The sequence below is a fragment of the Nannobrachium achirus genome (assembly GCF_963921795.1).
Source record: "Nannobrachium achirus genome assembly, chromosome: 18".
NCBI lineage: Eukaryota > Metazoa > Chordata > Actinopteri > Myctophiformes > Myctophidae > Nannobrachium > Nannobrachium achirus.
In genome coordinates this window covers 43,128,860-43,150,036 of record NC_137825.1, presented here as the reverse complement: position 1 = coordinate 43,150,036, position 21,177 = coordinate 43,128,860, and the positions used below count along the sequence as shown (strand labels likewise).

Below are 21,177 nucleotides of genomic sequence, written 5' to 3'. Positions count from 1 at the left end.
TTTATATTTGCAAAGAAACTAGTAACTAAAGTTTCCAAATAAATGTAGTGGAGTAAAAGTAAAGGTATTGGAAATTGGAAATACTCAAGTTAAGTACAAATAGCTCAAAAGTATTTAAGTAAATGTACTTGGTTACTTTACACCACTGGTTCTGTGTTCATATCAACAGTTCAAGTCCAGTATTTTACTTGTGTGTGTGTGTGTTGTACATGGTGCTGTGTGTTGTACATGGTGCTGTGTGTTGTACATGGTGCTGTGTGTTGTACATGGTGCTATGTGTTGTACATGGTGCTGTGTGTTGTACATGGTGCTGTGTGTTGTACATGGTGCTGTGTGTTGTACATGGTGCTATGTGTTGTACATGGTGCTGTGTGTTGTACATGGTGCTGTGTGTTGTACATGGTGCTGTGTGTTGTACATGGTGCGTGGGCACAGCTGTCTCCATAATGCAGGTTCAAGTCCAGCATTTTACCTGTGTCTGTGTGCTGTATATCGTCATTGTCGGGCAGAAACCTCGTATCTCCAAGTTTCAGATTTGTATGTTTTCTCACAAAGTAAAGCCCTGCTTCCTCATACAAGGCTGTCGCACAGAAGTAGTTGATCTACACGCCTCGCGCCGCGAGGCGTTGTGTGCTTTTTTTTTTACCCCATTCCGTACATGAAGCTAGTTAGCATTTGTTTTTGTTTTTAGGTTTTTAGAACTTTGATTATATTGTGTTTTTTCTAGATAGATATCCATTTGCATTTGTTATATTGTTGATGATGTACTGACATATTATCTTGTTTATTATTGTGATGTTATCTGCTTATTGTAAGTCGCTGTGGATTAAAAGCGTCTGCTAAATGCCTAAACTGTAAACTGTAAACTGTGCTTGTAGATCAGCTGTTTTCACTAGTTTCAATCATTTTTAAAATTATAAATGCTTGTTAAGAGAAGACTGTCGCACACCCAGCTTGAGGAAGATCTAACGACCGAAACGTCGCTTTTAATAAATTGATATTTTGGAACCTGCAAGTGGCAGTGTGCGGGTGTATTACTTCACTGATATTCATTCATTCGACTAAAACGATGAATGCAAAACGAACGGTTTTGGACATACAAGGTTTCCAACCGACAACGACGATATGGCTTGTGGGCACTGTCTCCATATCGCCGGTTCATCTGCATGTACTGTGCGTTGCGGCACATGAATGGTTAAAATGCTGCCTTTTTCCTCCCCAGTAATTGTGGATGTTGAGAGGATGACTCAGGAGGCAACATAATAACACTGCTCTCTAATAGGCTTAGAGCTCTGCCTAGGCCACTGCTGGAGGGGATTGCTCTACACTGTAAAATCCTAGGTGTTCATTCAGAACCCTGAAAGTGTACACCCAACGGACCCAACGATTCGTCGAGTTCCATTTGGACACTCTACTGGGTGCCAGCCAATAGCGCTTAACCAGGGACGTTGGAGCCGTACAGGGCCACGGTCGATGGGAACCACATTTGGGCAACATTCGTGGGTGTTCCGCTGTGTGTCGTCCTCGGTGGTGATTACCCATTCAGAACGGGTACACATTATTGTGTATCATCATTTTATGCTTTAACTATTGAAAAATAGCAGATATACAAGCTGCGAGCTTGTAGATCTGCTATTTTTGAAAAATCGTGAAATTTCGAATTTTGACCCCATTCTATAAGTGTCTTTTGAATCCTTCTAAGATATTTTGAAAAACCTATGTTTCTATGTCAGCAATCTGGCTATAGCCATCGTCAAAAAAAGGACCTTTTCACTTAAATGGAGCTCAGTTAGTCTGTTCTTGAGAGACTACTATGTCAGTGGTTCTCAAACCTTTTCATGTGAAGGACCCACAAAATGATATGTATTTGGCCACGGACCCGCATCTCAAAATATTTAGTTCCAGGGACCACCCAGAAGCAAACTTTGAGTTACAAACGTTTGCTTTGAAAATACATATATTCAAAGATTTGCATACATTTTCACGACTTTTTCAAAAATAGCAGACCGAGTGCCGCGCTGCGAGCTTGTATATCTGCTATTGTATATCTGCTATTTTTCACTGGTTAAAGCATTCAATAATTCTAGGCCTAAATGGGTTAAATCAGAACCGTCGGTGGTACGGCATGGACGCAACGAACTCTTCGTGTGAAGGAATTCATGTTCAGGTTGTCCCACAACCAGCAACACCTCTCAGTCTCCTTATTGGGACATACATTTTTGACTCCCCCCCCCCCCCCCCCCCCCCCCCCCCCCCCCCACACACACACACACACAATGGATGGAATGCCTGGTGAATCCGTCCACCCACTCCGTGTTACTTTGATCTGTGTAGAGGGAGAGCATGATGGAGGATAGGGTGAGAGAAAAATGAATGAGGTGTGAAGAGCAGATGGTTGGCAGGCGGCTGTGCGTTGGCGAAACGGCAACATTGATGGAGAACGCACGAGGGACGGACCTCGGCAGCGGCAGGGGGAGGGTTTCTGTTGAGGGCTAAAAGTTGTGTCTTGGCATAAAGTCTGGCCTGTGAGTTTTAAGCCGTCTCTGACCCTCGCAGCATACACGCGTCTCACGCTGTGTTGTTCAAACGCCATTAAACGATAAGAAATGAATGATTGAACACTTCAATCACAACTTTTGTGTTCTTAATTAACAGTCTTTATTGTACAGTTCTTTATTAAGAACAGTCTTAATTAAGAATTGTGTACGTTTCACATTTTATTTCATATCCTTTAATTGAGAACAGGCACTGTGGTTGGAAAGACTGTTGGCAAAAGATGCAGGAAAATCATTTCTTCCCTAAATTGCCAAGACTAATAATTGCAGTTATTGTTATTCATCATGATCACATTATGTAGTCAAACAATGAGCAATGTCATTTTAGCTGTACTTGTGCAGCGCTACATAGCTAGCATGATTACACATCGTTGCTGGATTGTGCGTTATATGGAGTGTCAATATTGTTATCTGTGCCTGCATAATCTAATCCATCAACACCAGAGTGTCATGGTGGATACATTGGTACCGGTATTTTATGCATTTTGTAAATTAGTGGTGGTGTACAGTGGCATCAGTTCAGAAAAAGCTAAGGTATGGCAACATGACTGGTGTCTTGCACGCGCGCGAAGACACCAGTCATGTTGCCATATCTTAGCAACAGGCATGATACATTTATTTTAAGAAATACATTACATTTTTTCCCCCATTTCTACGGTTTCTTGGGATGGATATGGCAGCCGGAACGGTTGTTCAAGTGCAGCTAAACTTGGCATAGGCTATAGTAAACGTGCCACAATTAACAATAATGAATTGCACCTGTACCATTTTGTCAAGATGGGGAGAATAGAAGTGTGGAGAATATCATTATAATACCTTGTTAAAGTGACCATTTTGTAAAATTTTGCATTTGTAGTTATTTTACTGTAAATTAACAACATAATAACCAGAACAGATAGACAAAGAGACATTCATGGATTTATATTTAAAAGTAACTTTTATGTTCCCCCCTGGACCCAAGGTATGGCAGCTGCATACCCAATTCACCGTTTGTCAGCCTTCTGATTGGTCCCTGAGACTCCCTGACTGGCCAACCAGAAAAAATCATTCACTTTTTGCTATCGGGGGTGGAGTTTGTGCAGTGGAGAATGTTGCTTTAGGCTTTCAACAACGGTCCGCTCTGCGCGACACGGCGTGCGTGCAGTACGGCCGCGCGAGGTGATAGCGATTTCGCTCATTATAATGAATAAGCTTCAACAGACTAGTTCACATGGACCTTATCAATGTAACTAAGAGTTACGATTGGGTACATATATTTTAAATGGGCAGAATTACGAAAGCCAGCCTATTATGTGAGTAGAACTATAATCTGGTTGTCATTTTCCTACCCAAGATGCACTGCGCTTTCTCTTTCTATTTCTCTTCTCTCTCTGATCCAGAGGATTAAACTAATTAAAACATATATTTTCGGGGGAAAACTACTGTTTTGCTATGTAACTACTGTACTTTTTTCTTCCCTTTTTATTAATATCACGTAGATGTGTTTTTTTTGGTACTTTATATAGCTGTAATGAGGCTATGAACAATCTTTTTTCCCCATCCACTTCCACTATAAAAGAATCTGCAATGGTGATTCTGTCCCACTGGGATTAAACAATTAAAACATATATTTTCGAGGGAAACCCCCTGTTTTGCAATGTAACTACTGTACCTTTGTCTTCCCTTTTTATTAATATCACCTAGATGTTTTTCCTTTGGTACTTTAAATTGCAATAATGAGGCAATGAAAATACCCTCTCCCCCCATTCACTGCCACTATAAAAACAATCTGCCCAGGGTCATCTGTACCACCATAGTAACAGGGCAGAATGGGGCGGGATTTGCAAATGAGAGAATTGACGCCCCTGGTGGTGTGCAATTTTACATTTATAAATGCCTCAGCCAACACACTGCTAAAACTCACACAGGTTGAAGCATGTAAACTTGTATTTACTGAACACTCACCCGTTAATTTCACAACTCAGCCGCGTCAGGCAAACAAACACACTTTGTGTGCTGCACATTCAATTGGAGTCAAATGTCAGCTTGATTCCACTTGAACACCCGCTAGCGTAGAGATGAGATGAGATGTCGTGGAAAGACGATTCCTAGAACTCTCATTCAAGTTGCACAGAACAAGCTCCAGCCTCCGGGCTGACTAGCAGACCTGTGGATTGACATTGTAGAGTAGAACTCGCTGGGTCGTGAGACATGGATTTGAGTGAGGCAGCTCGCAGACCAACGCTGGGTACCACGTAAAGCAGGGTTCCCCAATTCGTTTTCCCCAAGGGCCGAATTATGTCTAGGGTGCCAAGCCGAGGGCCACAACATTGCAGGGGGCGACGTTGGCGTTCCCGCTACTCCAGTGACAGTTCAGATATCGTCGTTGTCGGGTGAAAATCTTGTATGTCCAAAACCGTTCGTTTTGCATTTATCTTTTTTTTTTTTTTTAAAGATTTGTTTTTGGGCTTTTTGCCTTTATTAGATAGGACAGTAGACTGACAGGAAATGGGGGAGAGACAGGGAGTGACATGCGGCAAAGGCCGCCCGGATCGGGAATCGAACCGGCAACGCCGACAGGCATTGATGCTGAAATGGCAATGCCAATATGGTATGCGCCTGGTCCACTAGGCCACCAGGCGCCCCTGCATTTATCATTTTAAAAATGAATTAAACTAGTGAAAACAGCCGATCTACAAGCACACAACGCCTCGCGGTGCGAGGCATTGTGTGCTTGTAGATCTGCAACACTAGATCTTGTAGATCTGCAACACACATGCTTGTAGATCATCAACACGATCATCACTGACTTCTGTGATAGCTCTTCTAGAGCTCTCCTGGACGGTGGTCTTTGTGCAGGAGAGAGAGAGAGCGTGGAGAGAGTTTAGTTGGAGTGTTGAATTTCCTGCTGTACTGTACATATTTGTGCCATCTACAGTATGACCAGTAGCGCTGCGCTGGAATCGACAAAGCAGCAGGACTGCTCGCCAAGGCCGCCTGAGGCAGTGATGAAAGCGAATACAATGATTTAGGAGCATTTGGAAGTTTCCATCATTGGTGGAAGTGTTTGTACATACCCCCTAACCCCCCCCCCCCCCCCCACCACCACCACCACCACCACCCCAAGTCACTAGTCAGCACTGGCTGGAATAGGCTAAAGTACGGATGGTGTCTGTGTACTGCATACGTGCTCTTCACCCATCATGATACTAACACCCCCCCCCCACAGCCATCAACCCCCTTGTACGGGTAGTGCTACTTGTTTGACATACTCATACCCTCCCATCTTTTGGTGCAGTGTGATTTCATAATGTGATGCAGTATAACTGTCTCCCACATTCAGAAAATGCTTTATTTGCATGACAATGAGACTTTTCTTTTTGTTGCTAAAGAATTCATATAGCTAGCGCTCTCTCTCTCTCTCTCTCTCTCTCTCTCTCTCTCTCTCTCTCTCTCTCTCTCTCCTTTTCTGGTGCGTTCCTGTCGTTCTCCGACTGCTGTCCTCCTTCTTTACTCTCTTTAAGTGACTACATCATTAAGGAGAAGACAGTACTCCTGCAGAAGAAAGACAATGAGGGTTTTGGCTTTGTGCTTAGGGGAGCAAAAGGTGAGCAAGCACCTGTCCTCCTCCAAAATGAACCCCAAACCCCTCTATCTAGACGTCTCATTCTCTCAGAATCCACCGCTATCCCTCCCATTTCCCCTCTCTCTCTCTCTATCTAATCTTCCCTTTCAAACCCACTTGTTTTGTCTAATCAGTCACCTTTTTGTTGTTGTTGTTGCTAAACCTCTCCTTGCCTTCCTGTCTCCAGCTCAGACTCCCATAGAGGAGTTCACTCCGACGCCAGCGTTCCCCGCGCTGCAGTACCTGGAGTCTGTCGATGAGGGGGGTGTGGCCTGGAGGGCGGGGCTAAGGATGGGGGACTTCCTCATCGAGGTAGGGACACCCTAGACTGGAGTGGCATTTAGCGTCGACTCACAAATCAAGGCCAACGCGGGGAACTTGAGGGGAGCCTTTTAGCTGTGATGATGAATTGTTAGCGCTAGCAGGCAATCATGAGCCCACACAAAGTCAAACATTGAACCTGTCCATTCACTGAAACTCTTTTGACAAAACAGTAACAGTGGTGCACATGAGGTGCACAACAGAATGTGACCACACATGTAGTGATTTATTCAGTACCAAAGGTTCTGGCTTAGTTAGCAGCAGCAGCATGTGCTTTCAGGACTGTAGGTTTTTGCCATTATACCTGTTCTGATTTGTCAGTGTATCACTTCTCATTTGACACACCTCCAACATGGAGACGCCAGCAGCTACCATCATATTATTTTAGGCTTTCGGCTGATGCTCTTATACCCACAGTGTTAGCACGTCTCAGGTCCGAACCTGACCTATCTCCTACATCCTAACTCCTGCTACAGGAAGTTGAAGTTATTTTGGCCAGATTGTCAAATCTCTTATGCCTGCTCGAAGGAGATAGGATTAGGAGTCACCGGTGAGCAAGTGGGAGGTAGGAAACCCAAGTGCTTGCTACCAGGAAGACTTTCCTAAGGGCCAAATTATGTCCAGGGTACCAAGCCGAGGGCCACAACATTGCAGGGGGCGACGGTGGCGTTCCCGCTACTCCAGTGACAGTTCAGATATCGTCGTTGTCGGGTGAAAATCGTGCATGTCCAAAACCGTTCGTTTTGCATTTATCATTTTAAAAATGATTTAAACTAGTGAAAACAGCCGATCTACAAGCACACAACACCTCGCACCGCGAGGCGGCGTGTGCTTGTAGATCTGCTATTTTCACTACCTTTGTGCGACGGCCTTGTTTGATGAAGCAGAGCTTTACTTTGCGAAAGAACGTACTGTACGCATTTTGAGATACAGGTTTTCCACCCGACAATGACGATATACTAGTGTTGTTGCTGCTCTTATTACTGGGGTTGGTGGGGGCCAGACAGTAGCCCCCCGCGGGCCGCAAATGGCCCGCGGGCCGCCTATTGGGGAACCCTGACGTAAAGCATGGGAAACCTATCCAGACATGGTAATGGAGTGATGAAACGGCTTCATTCGCTGGTCTAAGCGTGCCGTAACGCTACTCCCACTGTCTCGCAACTAGATCATCAACACGATCATCACTGACTTCTGTGATAGCTCTTCTAGAGCTCAACTATAGACATAGAAAGGTACCGGTAGATGCCTTCTCTGGCTCCGGGGTGTCTGTATCGCGGATTCGCGGGCGGGAGGGCAAGCCAGTAGTCACTTTGAGTGGCAGCGTGTCTTCTGCACTGCCACACTCCCGTTTTTTACAGGTTGCTCCAATGAACTGCCGCGGTGAATGTGCTATCTAGGTTTTATATCTATCATGTGTGATGACCCCGCCCGGGGCGTGTCACCTGGGTGTCATCAGAAATGGACGTCGCACTTTCCTCTCTCCTCTTCTCGTTTCATACATGCTTTCTCAACGGGAGGGACTAACATGCACGGAAAGGACACAAGTTATAGGAGATGAGGATTTAATTTGGATAAAATAGGACCTGAAACGCAACATTCAGTGTGTTACACAATTTCACTTTTACAGGCCACGTGGGTGCAGCTTTGATTGAAATATAGACCGGTCTGACACTATAGGCCACTATAGGCGATACCAGAACAGTCGCACAACAGGAGACTGTCATTATCTACAGTATGCCATCCTATTATTCATCTCTTCTCAGTTACTACAGTGTGATCATATACATCAGGGATCTTCAACAGGGGTCTTTCTGTGATAGGGGTCTGTCTGAAAATACACATTAAAGGGTTAGTCCAGATTTTTGGACATAAAGCTGTAGGAAATAGTCTACTTGCCATTAATATAGTGGTTTTATTTTTAACACTTGCTTTGGCAATGTAAATGTATGTTTTCTCATACCAATAAAGCTCCTTTGAATTAAAAATTGAATTGGTTGCAAAGGTATTAATTGATTGTCAGAGGTCTGGTGATTTGGCGGGGACCACTCACACCTAGTGTGAAGTGAGCGAGTTAATTTCATTAAGCTTCCCTCTGGCCAATCACAGCGTGTCCTCCTGCGAAGCTTGGCCAATGGGACCCTGGGCATACAACACACTTTGAGACGTTTTTTGGGGGCCGGATATTTTCTTTCAGCCATTTGTGCCAGTATGTTGGCCAGATGTAGGCCAAATATAGGCCATGCTTCAGAGCCCCGTCATTATTTGGGGACCGGACAAAACCAGATGTTGGAGCTTAGCTCCTTCCAGGAGCACCACTCAAAAATATATGAATCCACAAAACTATTTCTATTGTTGACTTATTTCAACCATATAGCACTACTTTCTTTCTGATCTGCTGACTGCAGAGCACCTTGTTTTGGGGGCATATGGCATATGCTGCAGTGGCATAGTGATACTGGACTCAGGGGTGTCGCACCAAATTCTGGGCCCTGGGTAGTGGGTACAAGGATTCACTTCAATTCTTTTTGCTTTAGCTATTGAAAAATAGCACATATACCAGCTCACAGCTTGCAAGCTCGTAGATCTGCTATTTTTGGAAAAAGTGTGAAAACAAGTCTTTGAATATTTCAAATCCTTCTAAGGTTCTTTTTTTAAAAACGATGTTTCTATGTCAGTGGTGCTCAAACGTTTTCACGTGAAGGACCCCCAAAATGATATGTATTTGGCCACGGACCCCCATCTCAAAATATTTAGTTCCAGGGACCCCCCAGAAGCAAAATTTGAGTTACAAATGTTTGCTTAAAAAATACATTTATTCAAAGATTTCGCACATTTTCATGACTTTTCAAAAATAGCAGATCTACAAGCTTGCAGTGTGGCACTCGGTGCCGTGCTGTGAGCTTGTATATCTGCTATATAGCTAAAGTATAAAACAATGAAGGCCCCTCCATCTTGGGCCCTAGTAACTCAGTCCCACTCCCCCCCCCCTCCCCCTTGTGACTGTGCCCCTGACTGGACACAAAAATATAGTACCATGTGACAGAGGGGTTAAAGTTGAAAAGGTCAACAATACAAATTACGCTTGTTTTGTGGATCCATCTATTTTTTATGAGTTGCCCCTGGTCCCCGCCAAATCACCGGAACGACTTTATATTCATCAGAAACCGAGCAGAACTCTGACCACGGAACTCTAGCGATCAATGAATACCTTTGCAACCACTATATTAATGGCAAGTATTTCCTACAGGTTCATGTCCAAAAATCTCAACTAACTTTAACATAAATCCAGCACAACAATAATACACAAGTCTATGAAGCTACGTATCTATGAAATCTAAGAAAGGGTTTAATCTGCAACACAATTCATACAACATGTAGTATATATTGAAATGTCTTTATTGGGAATAACCCCTTGAGATGAACCATCTCGTTTTCAAGGAGCTCTGCACATTACAGAATACATACGAAGTACATATAAGTAGTAAGTACATACATACAGTAGCAAACAGAACATAACACTACAAGAAAAAACTGGAGAAAATAAATCAAACAAAATAAACGAACAACAAACATAAAACAAACAAAAACACAGAGCACATATATGAATCATTGTCAGAGATCTTTTATACTGTTAATGAAAGCATGAGCAAGTAGTCTCAAAATGAGAGGACAGCGATGTTTTGAACAATTGAAAAGATTATATTGACCGGATATGAACAGGTAGATTGTTCCAGTCGGAAGGAGCTTTAAAACTAAAGGATTTTTTGCCAACTGAGGTGGGAACTTTAGGTGGAACTTTGAAATACATTTGTGAACAATGTCTCAGTTGATGAGAAGATGTGAAAGGGTGGGGTGGGGTGCGAGTGTGTGTGTGTGTGTGTGGGGGGGGGGGGGGGTCCTGCTTCATCTCTTTCTCAGCTAAGGGGTCCTTGGGCTGAGAAACATTGAAGATCCCTGGTGTACATCATTTGTTTATACTGTGATGGTTGTTTGTGTGTGTTTGTGTGTCTGTCAGGTGAATGGCCAGAATGTGGTCAAGGTTGGCCACAGGCAGGTGGTCAACATGATCCGACAGGGTGGCAACAGCCTCATGGTTAAGGTTGTGATGGTGGCTCGTAACCCTGAGCTGGAGGACACCTCCAGGAAGAAAGGTACATCACTCAACATTCAAGAGTCAGCAGTTGTTGTTTTCTTTCAACGTTATTATAAACAAAGGGTGCAGCTCTTTCCAAGAATTGCTTGGATTTGTTTCTGTGTACCGAGAAAAGGGCTCAGGATTTTACATATTAAGTACATACATTATGCATACTATACATAGATTATCACATGGCGTTTGTCTTTGGTTAACCGTCTGAGGGCAATGATGAATACTAGGTAATACGTACATAATGTTGTCCGTAGCTTTATTTATTCACAGAGATGACGAGAAAATAACATAATTATGATTAACTCTTTAGTTGGATAATATTACTGTCTATGAGGAAGTGCCCCAGCAGATGGAATGGTAGTCCTGCAGGGATTTCGCAGCAGGGGGGGGAGGGAGGTGGCTGAAAACATGGCCTGCCTCACGTTACGTGAACGATCGAAGGTCGATGTTTTGCCACTCCGAGTTTTGGTACCATTGCACCTGAACAAGCTCCAGTGTCAATGCATGGCAACCATGTTCGGCAGCCCAGTTATGTTCGTGTTTTACAGTTACTTAAGCAACTCGCACGCTCGTCATGAGAGTTCAATTGAGCAGGCGGCACTTTAGCGGCACACTCATTGGTCAGCTGCCATATTTTCCCTTGAGAAAATACAGGAGCTGACCCAATCAGCACAAGCTTATGACACTGCTTTTAACCCCCCCCCCCCCCCCCCCCCCCCCCTCACAGGGAAAATAAAGGATGTTGTATGTGATACATACATATTTATACACATATAAACAATGACTCACTACTCTAGATTCAGGTGTTTATGGTTGTGATGTGATGATAGCTGTTTGCATGCTCATTTCATTGTATTGGCTTGTTGTAACATGGCTGTGACTGGTGGCAGCACATGTACACCAGAGCACTAAACATTAAGACTGTGTTTGGCTGGATTCCTCTGGCAGCTCCTCAGCAGACTAAAAGGCTGACTCCTCCTGCCATCGCTATGCGCTCCAAGTCGATGACATCAGAGCTGGAGGACATGGGTAAGAGAGACGCTGGAGGAGAAGAAAGAATGGAGAAAAGAAAAAACAAAGGGAGAAAGAGTAAAGAAGACCAATAGTTCTCAATTTATTTCTTGCCAAAATATTAATGTTGCGCCACATTTGGTCAGACTGTAGACAGGGTGAAACTTTAATGATCCTTGACAGGTATTTTGTTGAAATTTGGTCAAATGTGGTTAAGAACTGATGTTTGTCTTTGTGGTTTATGTTTGGGTATTTTATGGATTGGATTGAATTGAATGTAGGTGAGTTGAATTGACAAAAACAAAGGGAGAAAGAGTAAAGACGATGAAGAGTTCTTCAGTTGCTAGGACCTTTATTTCTTGCCAAAATATTAATGTTGCACTGCATTTGGTCAGACTGGAGACGAGGTGAAACTTTAATGATCCTTGGCAGGTATTTTGTTGAAATGTGGTCAAATGTTTATTCAGAAGCTAGCTAAATTAAGGCAGATCTTTTTAGATTGTACAGAAAGGTGCCTTGGGTCAGGAACAATTTCAGCTCAGTGGCACAAAGATTCTCCACTGAAAGCATTACTAATGAAATTCCCTTTTGTGAGGATGATGGAAGCTCCTCTAGGCAGAGAGCCCCTACCCCCAACCTCCTCCACCACTTGAATGGTTGTGGAAAACGTTGCATTAAATATTAAGGCGAGTTTATGTGGGGGGCCTTGGAAAGGTGCGATGTCATTTTATAATTAGAAATGGCATAATGAGGAGGACCGTGTAGAATAGATGAAGGTCCCTTCACAAGACAATTCCCATTCTCTGTACGTGAGAGAACTGGACTTTACATTTAGGGTGAGAGCATACATTGCAGTAGAGAATTCTAGACAACTTCATACTATTGGCTTGGACACTGTCAATAACGCATGCGTGTTTTTGCCAACGAACCTAAGCACAACGGTGGGGGGGCACGTGGAGCTGCAAGGGAAAGGAGCGCTTGTTTTCGGTGATGACGACGGAGGCGCGCCGTCTCAGGCGACCATGAGCCACATCGAGAGTTGCGACGGTCGCATGAGCCGATTCAGCGCCGCTACCGAGTTATGTGCCGTTATATGGACAGAATAGTAAATCTTCGTCCCCCCGACTTTCGGCACCTCCGCACGTGAACACAGCGAAGCGCTCCCTACCTCCTTGCCCACCACTGGCCCCCACCGTTGTGCTTAGGTTCGTTGACAAACGCCAGGTCGTGCCAATCAGATATACTCACAGATATGTTCTTTCTTTCTTTCTTTCTTTCTTTCTTTCTTATGCTGGACAAAATTTGCCGCTAACAGTGGAGAAAGGTGGGAGAATCATGGATATTTGACACCCTCTCATGCCCATTTCTGTATTCATCAGCCCCATCACTCCCACCACATCAGCATTCTCATCATCCCAGTGTGCCCCCTGTACCGTATGTATTCCATCGCTTCATCCACATGACACTGATGGTCAATGGCCATGTCACACTTTAACCCAGTTCTAATTCCTTTTTCTCCAATTGTTAATTTGTTATATGTCACAGCTGCCTCTCCGTGGAAAAAGAAAGGAGGTGATTATGGTTCTTTAGCTTATATTTTTTTTAAATCTCCCATCAGCCCCTGAACCAAAATTAAGGGTCAATTTGTGATACGTCCCACGGCCGCATCGCTTGACAAAAATACGTTTTTTTTCTTTCTGTTGAAACTTTCATTTTCATCAAGCGATAAAGCCAGAGTGTCACCTCGTTTGATGCTTAGAGGACTCCTATTTTATGTTCTTCCTCCATCAGAATACGAGTCCACTCAGGCTCCTGACAAGAAGAGAACGGTTTATCAGATGGCACTGAGTAAGAAATCACCCCTGCTCTTGTCATGTGCTGTTAGAGGATGAGGTTAAACCTCCTTTAGAGAAGTATTGACTTGTCAACCAGCTGTCTGTTGCAACAACTTTCAACCTGGTGCCCCTGTTTTGGGAATGTTATTATAGTTGAACATTCTCACCTATAATAACATATCTTCAAAAAATAGCAAAGATTGCAGGTCTAAAGCTCACAACGCAATGTGATGCATTGATCTGCTATTTTTGCTATTGGGTGTACAACGACGTATGTAGGGCTCAAGTGGTTAAGAACTGATGTTTGTCTTTATGGTTTATGTTTGGGTATTTTATGTTTCAATGGATTGAATTGAATTGAATTGAATGTAGATGAATTGAATTGAATTGAATTTAAATGAAACAAAACAAAACGACATTTATCAAATTGAATTCCCATGTATTTGAACTGCATTGAGTGTGCTATTCAATTCAGTTGAATGAAAACATCCTATTATTAGGCCTGTCTACACTTTGACTCCATAAATCTCCTCTATTTCCTGGCTTGCTCTCCACTCCCCCTCCTCTCTGCCTCAGATAAACTGGATGAAATCCTGGCAGCGGCCCAGCACACCATTACATCAGACAGCCAGGGTCAGCGAGGTCATGGTGGAAAACGGGAACGGGAACGGGAGCGGGAGCGGGAACGGGAACGGGACCGGAGCAAGAGTGTTGTTCCGAATGCCTCCAGCGAGGTATTGTTGGAAATGATCACTGTCCTTATGCCTCACAATGTGTCCCGCTGTGACCTTTTATTGTATAAATCACCCTTCACTGTTGTGTCTATTTTTGAAATATTGAGAAAAAGTGAAATTCATGGTGTAGCCCCTTTAAGAGTAGCTGAGAACAAACACAAGGATTTAAGGCATGGTCAAATGTTTGGCGTTAGCCCTATTCTGGGCATGTCATTCTGGCCATGTCATTCTTGGCGAAAATAGCTGATCTACAAGCTATGTGCATATTTTCACAATTCGTCATACAACAAAATAGTGGAAGAACTATACCCTGGAATTAGGCCTCTACTGATTGACATTTTTAATCAGGTTTCACTGCTGGCCACAACCCAATAATGATGTAATAATACTTATACCAGCTACTATTTCTGAATGAATTAGGTGTGGCCAGGTGAGGCTGGCAGCGCAGCCTAGTGTCAACCTGCAGAGGCCAGTGCAGAATTGGTTTATTAACCCTTTTATTATCAAGGTCCGTTATTTATTCAGCTTTTGAGCCATGGACCAACATTGAGATGTATGGGGCTTTTAAGCCGTGACATCATTGTGTAGGCAGAGGAGAATCTGCCCCCAGAGCATTTTCTGTCCCTCGCTATTTCAAAAAACAACAACTAAAAAATAACGACTAAAGTATAATTCTAACACTTTCCTTTCAACAACAAAGAGAAGAAAAATGTGTAAATAGTAAAAATAGTAAAAAGATTCACGGAAACTGGGGGCAGAAATTCTCCTCTGCCTACAAAATGATGTCATACTTAACAGCCCCATATAGCCTCTCAGACCCCACACTTGAGCAACAGTTTAGACACTTGAGTCATAAAAAGGCTTTTGGCATTTTATTTCTCAAATGTTGACAACATTTTCAGCCTGTGGTTGAATGGCCTCTGATGGTCCCTGGTTCAAGGCTAACCACTAGCCTCGTAAACCAGTCTCTTCCTGCCTTCATTCGAATGCGAGGGAGATCTTCTGCAGATTGGAACAGAAGATGGGAGGAGTCAGTTTACTAGGCTAGCTTACCACATGCCTTACCTCATTGCATTAAACAAAACCCCACCATGTTAATTAATGCATGTAAAATATTTAAAGATAATGAAATCAAATGCTAGTAGTTATTTTCAATGTATGAAAATAGCGTGAAAATAGCCAACGTACACCTGTGCGAAGTGAGCGGTGCAAACACGACACACATGCATATCTCCTTTTTTGGCTAATATTTTTGGGCTTACACACGCAGAGTGACATTTAGGAGCGGTTTGCACCGCTCAAAAACACAGATGGTTCCATCTCTTCAAGACATTTTATAATTAAAGGTCTGATGATGACTCATAGGTTTAATAACTAACCAAATGACAAGTCTGTCTCTATTTCCAGCTTTAGTCTCTGTGTCCATGGAAGAGACCTTTTTTCCTACTTGTTTCAGTGACTTTTTAAATATTCAAATGATTCACTGAAAATGTCATCCCCCAAATGATCATGCCCATGCATGTAGGCCCACACTGAACACATGTTAGGCCAAAGCCTGATCGCTGATTGGCATTCCATTACAGTGGCTTTCTCAAATCCCCAAGACATATTTCCATATATTTTACAGATTCCTGACATCCACTGTTTTCCATTTGTCAGAGGTGTTTATTGATACCTTGTGCATATTGAATGGAAGATATCCAAGTTTGATCGTGTGTGTGTGTGTGTGTGTGTGTGTGTGTGTGTGTGTGTGTGTGTGTGTGTGTGTGTGTGTGTGTGTGTGTGTGTGTGTGTGTGTGTGTGTACACACACCCATCCCCACCATCATCGCGACTATAAATATGTATAAATAGTTTTGTAAAGACTTATGAATGCATTATAATGTCTATGAATGTGCTTATAATGCATACTAGGGCATTCACGAATAGTGATTTTTAGTATTCGAATTATTCAACCTCAAAGTATTCGAATAGTTGAATATTCTACAGGACTGGCCAAACTGTCAAATATTCAGTAAACAAGAGGCGAACATTGTGAAAATAGCCGATCTACATGCTCACAACGCCTCGCAACACGAGGCGGTGTGAGCATGTAGATCTGCTATTTTCACAATATTTATCTGCGGAACAGAGTCACATTAAATGTAATACCTACAATTCCAAGTGCTTGTCAGGGTGAGGATCCCCAGTTCAAATATGTTTATTTTGGGGGTCACGGCCTAAAAAGGTTTGAGAACCATTGACAACTCATTCTTATGACTTCCTATCTAGCCAAGCTTTATAAACGATATATGTTTTAAAGAGAAAAAAAAATAATAATAATAAGCGAATATTCTACTTCGGTGAACAACGCCGAATAGTGACTTTGATATTCGAATATTCGAATATTTGGTGAATGCCCTAATGCATACCGTTACTGTGTCTCAGAGGTGGACTGGGGATGGCTTGAAAATGAAGGTGAACAGATCAACATAAATGTTTTTATTGGATATCCAAATGCATGTTGACCTGCCTTTTTCCCTGTGCCTTTCTCTTACTGCATGTGTTTCATAAAGCCAACCTATGAGCAGCAGCAGTCATCAGCTAACATGATGCAGTCCGGGCCAGGTTTTGGCTACAACCAAGCTCAGTTTCCGACCAGCCACGGACCTCAGCATGCAGGCATAATGCGACAAAAATCTATCGGTAATTCATTGCCTGTAGAAAGACATCACACAGACCGCCCAGGGAGTGAGCTTAGAGTGAGCTTATCCAAAGTTTTTGATTGATTTGAATTCCATTGCTTGGGGTTTTATGCCTCACGTTACAGTATGTTTCGTGTGCCTCCATTACAGTTTCTGACAGTACTTGGACTGTTAATTAGATGGAGCAGTGTTTAATATTAATATTAGTATTTTTTGTGTAAAAATGTAAAACTTGATAAAAATGGACTAAAAAAATCACGCCTAGTGTGAAGTGAGAAGTGCTACTTATGAGTTTATTTCATTAAGCGTCCTGCTAAGTGGGGAAATCTCGCTTTTTCGACGGCACATCATTTCGACTAAGGGTTAGGTTTTAGGGTTAGGTTTAGGCATAGTTTTACTGGGGTTTCTTCCCATGTTCCTGTCTTTTCGTCATAAATTGTGTTTTCATCATTGTCATCAAGATGAACTAAATGTGTGTCTGTGTGTTCAGGTGTGACGGAGGAGGAGAGGGGATACCTCCACCCTCCGGCCATGAAACTGGCTCGCAGCCTGTCTGTCCCTGGACCCGAGGAGATCCCCCCGCCTCCCGAGACGTCACCCCCAGAGCCGCCCTTATCTGCCGGCCCGCATCCTGGGAGAGCACCAGCCATGCCCCTGCCCCCCGTGTCCCAAGCCCACTACCAGCTCCCCTCCCAGCCGGGGCACACCAGCCAAGAAGCCTGGGAGAGAGGAGGTCCCGGTGGGATGAACCAGCAGGGTGCTGTTCCCACCCTCCACAGACAATCTGAAGGACAGACGCTTTATGGCAGGGAGCCGGAGGTTTCAAGGCGGGGAGGGGGCAAAATGGGAGGGTTGAGGAGAGGATACAGCAGCGCGACTCCGCCTACAAGCGCCACGGCCAAATCCCCGCAAGCGCCGCAGCATCAACCGCACGTGGCCACCCGCGAGCGGGCTGGAGGGGCTGGCAAAGCGGCGGGCAAGAGGGGAGGCAGAGGCGCTCTGATTAAGCAGTCGAAGATAGAGGATGGGCTGAGGCAGCAGCACCGAGGGAAGGGAGGCGGCGCGAAGGAGAAAAGCTCCATTCCCATCCCCACCATCATCGTCAAGGCCCCCTCCACCAGCAGCAGCGGTCGCAGCAGCCAGGGCAGCAGCATGGAGGCCGACACGCCGCTGGACACGGAGGACGTCCACTCGCCGCCCGAGACCCACGATGACCCCAGCACCAATCCGGCCTCCCCACTGACCTCCACACCACCCCAGCCCCTCACGTCCACACCCATGCCCACTTCCTCTGTCGCCCCCTCGTTGCCCTCCCAGCAGAATATGGAAAACGTGGACTATGCCGGGCAATACAGCACAGGGTTTGCGAGTGCCCCTCGCAGAGACAGGGAGCGTCTCCGAGACATGAGGCGAAGGAGTGCCTCCTTCTTCCACTCGTCTGAAGAGGACATTCAAGGTGAGGCAGGGGGTGGTGTTGGAGGAGGAGAGGGGGCAGGAGGCATGGGGGGGATAAGGATCCAGCCCCTGCAGGGATCCCAAATGGACGTGCCCACCCCTCGACTCCGTCCCTCCAAGTCTATCGACGAAGGCATGTTTTCTGGGGACAACTATGTCAACTATACCAGCAGCATGCCCCCAGCCTTTGGCCTGCCTCAGTATTCTTCCCCTGTCCTCGGCCATGACGGCCAGCCCAAGTCGGCTCCCTCTAGCTATGGCTCCCAGCCGGCCACTACCTTCATCCACCCTCTCACTGGGAAGGTTCTGGATCCTTTGTCCCCTCTGGGTCTGGCGCTAGCTGCAAGAGAGCGGGCCCTTAAGGACGACCGCAGGACACGCCGAGAGGACAGGCACTTTGGACGGCAGATGTCCACCGTGGGGGGGTTTCACACCCCCGTGCAGACCCCTACGCCTTCACTCTTTCCGACCCCGATTCAGTCTGCCTACACCTCTCCCGTCCCCCTTCAACTCACCTCCCCCACTGCGATCGCTTCCCCTGCCTCGCTGAGCCGGCCGCAGTCGCCGAGGATCATGCGCTTGGGAGGAGGTGGAGCAATGGAGAGAATGGACCGAGAGAGGGAAGGAGGCCCAAGGGAGGGCCTCAGAGTGAGGTTCTCGGAGGACAGGACGAGCCAGTACTCGACCCAGTTCTACCCACAGGGCCACAGGGACAGAGACCGAGAGCATGAGGGCTACGAGGCCAGATCTGCAGCTCCACCCATGCAGCCTCCTGCCCCACCGCAGCAGCCCACGCCTCGCCGGCCCTCCTTCCTGCAAATGGACATTGCCCCCAACGCCAGCTATGTCCCCCAGTACACCGTTCCCACGGCCCCCAGCCAGACACATGACCCCATGGGAGAGGTTAGAGGAGGAGGAGGAGGGGGGCCTGGAGGACTGGGACTTATGGTTCTCCCTCCACCAGCCCCCTCGATAGACGCAGACGACGAGTTTGTCTTCGCGGACCCCTTGCCCCCTCCGTTGCAGTTCGCCAATGGCGGCAACGAGCGGGCGCAAAAGCACCCGCCACAGCAGCACCAACACCCGCATCACCAGACTCCCGCCGGCGCTCCGCCACTGCCGCCCCCGCTTCCATCTCCCAGGGCTCCCGGCGGAGGCCCCCCACCAGGGGCAACCCAACCTTCGCCCCAGGGTGGCGACTCCGCCACCTCCAGCCTCACCTCCTACGACAGCGAAGTGGCCAACCTCACGCAGTCAGCTCTCTCCCCCTCCCTCCCAGACATTCCCCAGTCCTCCTCGGCCACCTCCACTTTGCCAGCCTCCTCGCTCCACCGGCCCCAGCCCATGTCCCACGCCCCCTCCCACTACACCGGCCCCCACACCCACCCTGTGGCCGGCCAAGCCCAGACCCCCATGACGCTAGCCCAGGACCGAGGCACAGCCACCCTCACCAACACCATGACCTATGCCACCACCACTATGACAGCCACCGTGGCCGCGACCACGACCACCACCTCTCCTGTGGCCTCCGACTACAGCGCGACCACGGCCGGCCACGGCAAGGCTGGCAAAATGGCCGCCGAACCTCACCACTCGCACACCGCCATGCTCCCCAAGGCAGGGGACTGGCAGGACGCAGTGGTGGATTCGGGAATCGAGGAGCTGGACAGTCACAGCAGCAGCGACCACCACCTGGAAATGCTGGGAGTGAGCGGGCCGAGAGGCGAGAGGGTAGGCGGAGGGGTACCGGAAGGGGAGAAAGCACCCGGCGAACACCCAGACACCTACGTGACCTACTCAGGCGGGCAAACGTTCGAAGTGCACAATGCCAAAGCAGCGAACCCCACGTTTCCAAAGACGACGACGACTCATTACAAGGACAAGGGAGGCAGGGGCCACCCGCATGTGGTGCTACGGCGGCAGAGCAGCACCAACCCGTCTGCCGCGCAAACGCACCGCCACAGCAACCCCCTCGAGGACACCAGGAGCGAGGCCGCCATCGCAGAGGAGAGGAAGCGCAGGCAGGGCCGGTCGAAAGTGGACGAGGGCTTTGGCTCGGCGCTGGCCGCCTGCTTGGAAAGACCCGTAGAGGCCAGGCCGGCCAGCTGGGCAGAGAGTGGGGAGCACGAGCGAGGCGCCGGGATCCAGAGGAGTGGAGGGACGTCTCTGGAAGGGCGGAGGGGGCACTCGCCTCTCGCGGGTGTGAAGGCCAACATCATCAACGAGCTGAGCTCCAAGTTGCAGCACATGAGCAACATGAAGAGCATGGATGATGTGAGCCATGTCCACAGGGCCCACGCCATGCACAGGTACTCCGGTCTGATCAGTCAGCTTATTGTCCGAAATCACTATACCTAATCACTGTATCGTCGTTGTCGGGTGGAAACCTTGTATGTCCAAAACCGTTTGTTTTGTATTTATCATTTTGAAAATGATTTAAACTAGTGAAAACAGCTGATCTACAAGCACACAACGCCTCGCGTTGCAAGGCGTTGTGTGCTTGTAGATCGGCTGTTTTCACTACTTTTGTGCGACGGCCTTGTATGATGAAGCAGGTTTCTGCCAGACAGTGACGATATACTAGTGAACTATAGCAGGGGTCATCAATGTCCGTACGTCCATTATACTGTTGTTATTTTTATCATAAGACCCAATTACTGAATGTCAAGTCTCATTTTGTACACCACAAGCCAGCATGGCAATGACCCCTGAACTATAGTGATTATGCAATTTTGTAGTGGTGTCCAAATGTATAGAGATCATTATTATACACATATACCGGTAGTAGAGTCATTTCTATCCCACAATGCATCATGAAAGGTACCGTAGGGT

At 46.3% G+C, this 21,177-nt stretch overlaps 1 protein-coding gene across 1 annotated transcript in view; it reads left to right on the top strand.

Annotated features, from left to right (window-relative positions):
- LOC308303411 (SH3 and multiple ankyrin repeat domains protein 1-like) overlaps positions 1–21,177 on the top strand; it is a gene marked incomplete at its 3' end in the record, with an annotated part of 51,042 nt that overhangs the window by 28,024 nt on the left and 1,841 nt on the right. Inside the window, exons 17-25 of the mRNA XM_080747769.1 lie at positions 6,059–6,141; positions 6,347–6,471; positions 10,496–10,631; positions 11,576–11,656; positions 13,184–13,210; positions 13,430–13,486; positions 14,050–14,207; positions 16,762–16,891; positions 17,381–20,654. Coding sequence (XP_080603895.1) covers positions 6,059–6,141; positions 6,347–6,471; positions 10,496–10,631; positions 11,576–11,656; positions 13,184–13,210; positions 13,430–13,486; positions 14,050–14,207; positions 16,762–16,891; positions 17,381–20,654 — 4,071 coding nt within the window. The remainder of the gene's footprint in view (positions 1–6,058; positions 6,142–6,346; positions 6,472–10,495; positions 10,632–11,575; positions 11,657–13,183; positions 13,211–13,429; positions 13,487–14,049; positions 14,208–16,761; positions 16,892–17,380; positions 20,655–21,177) is intronic.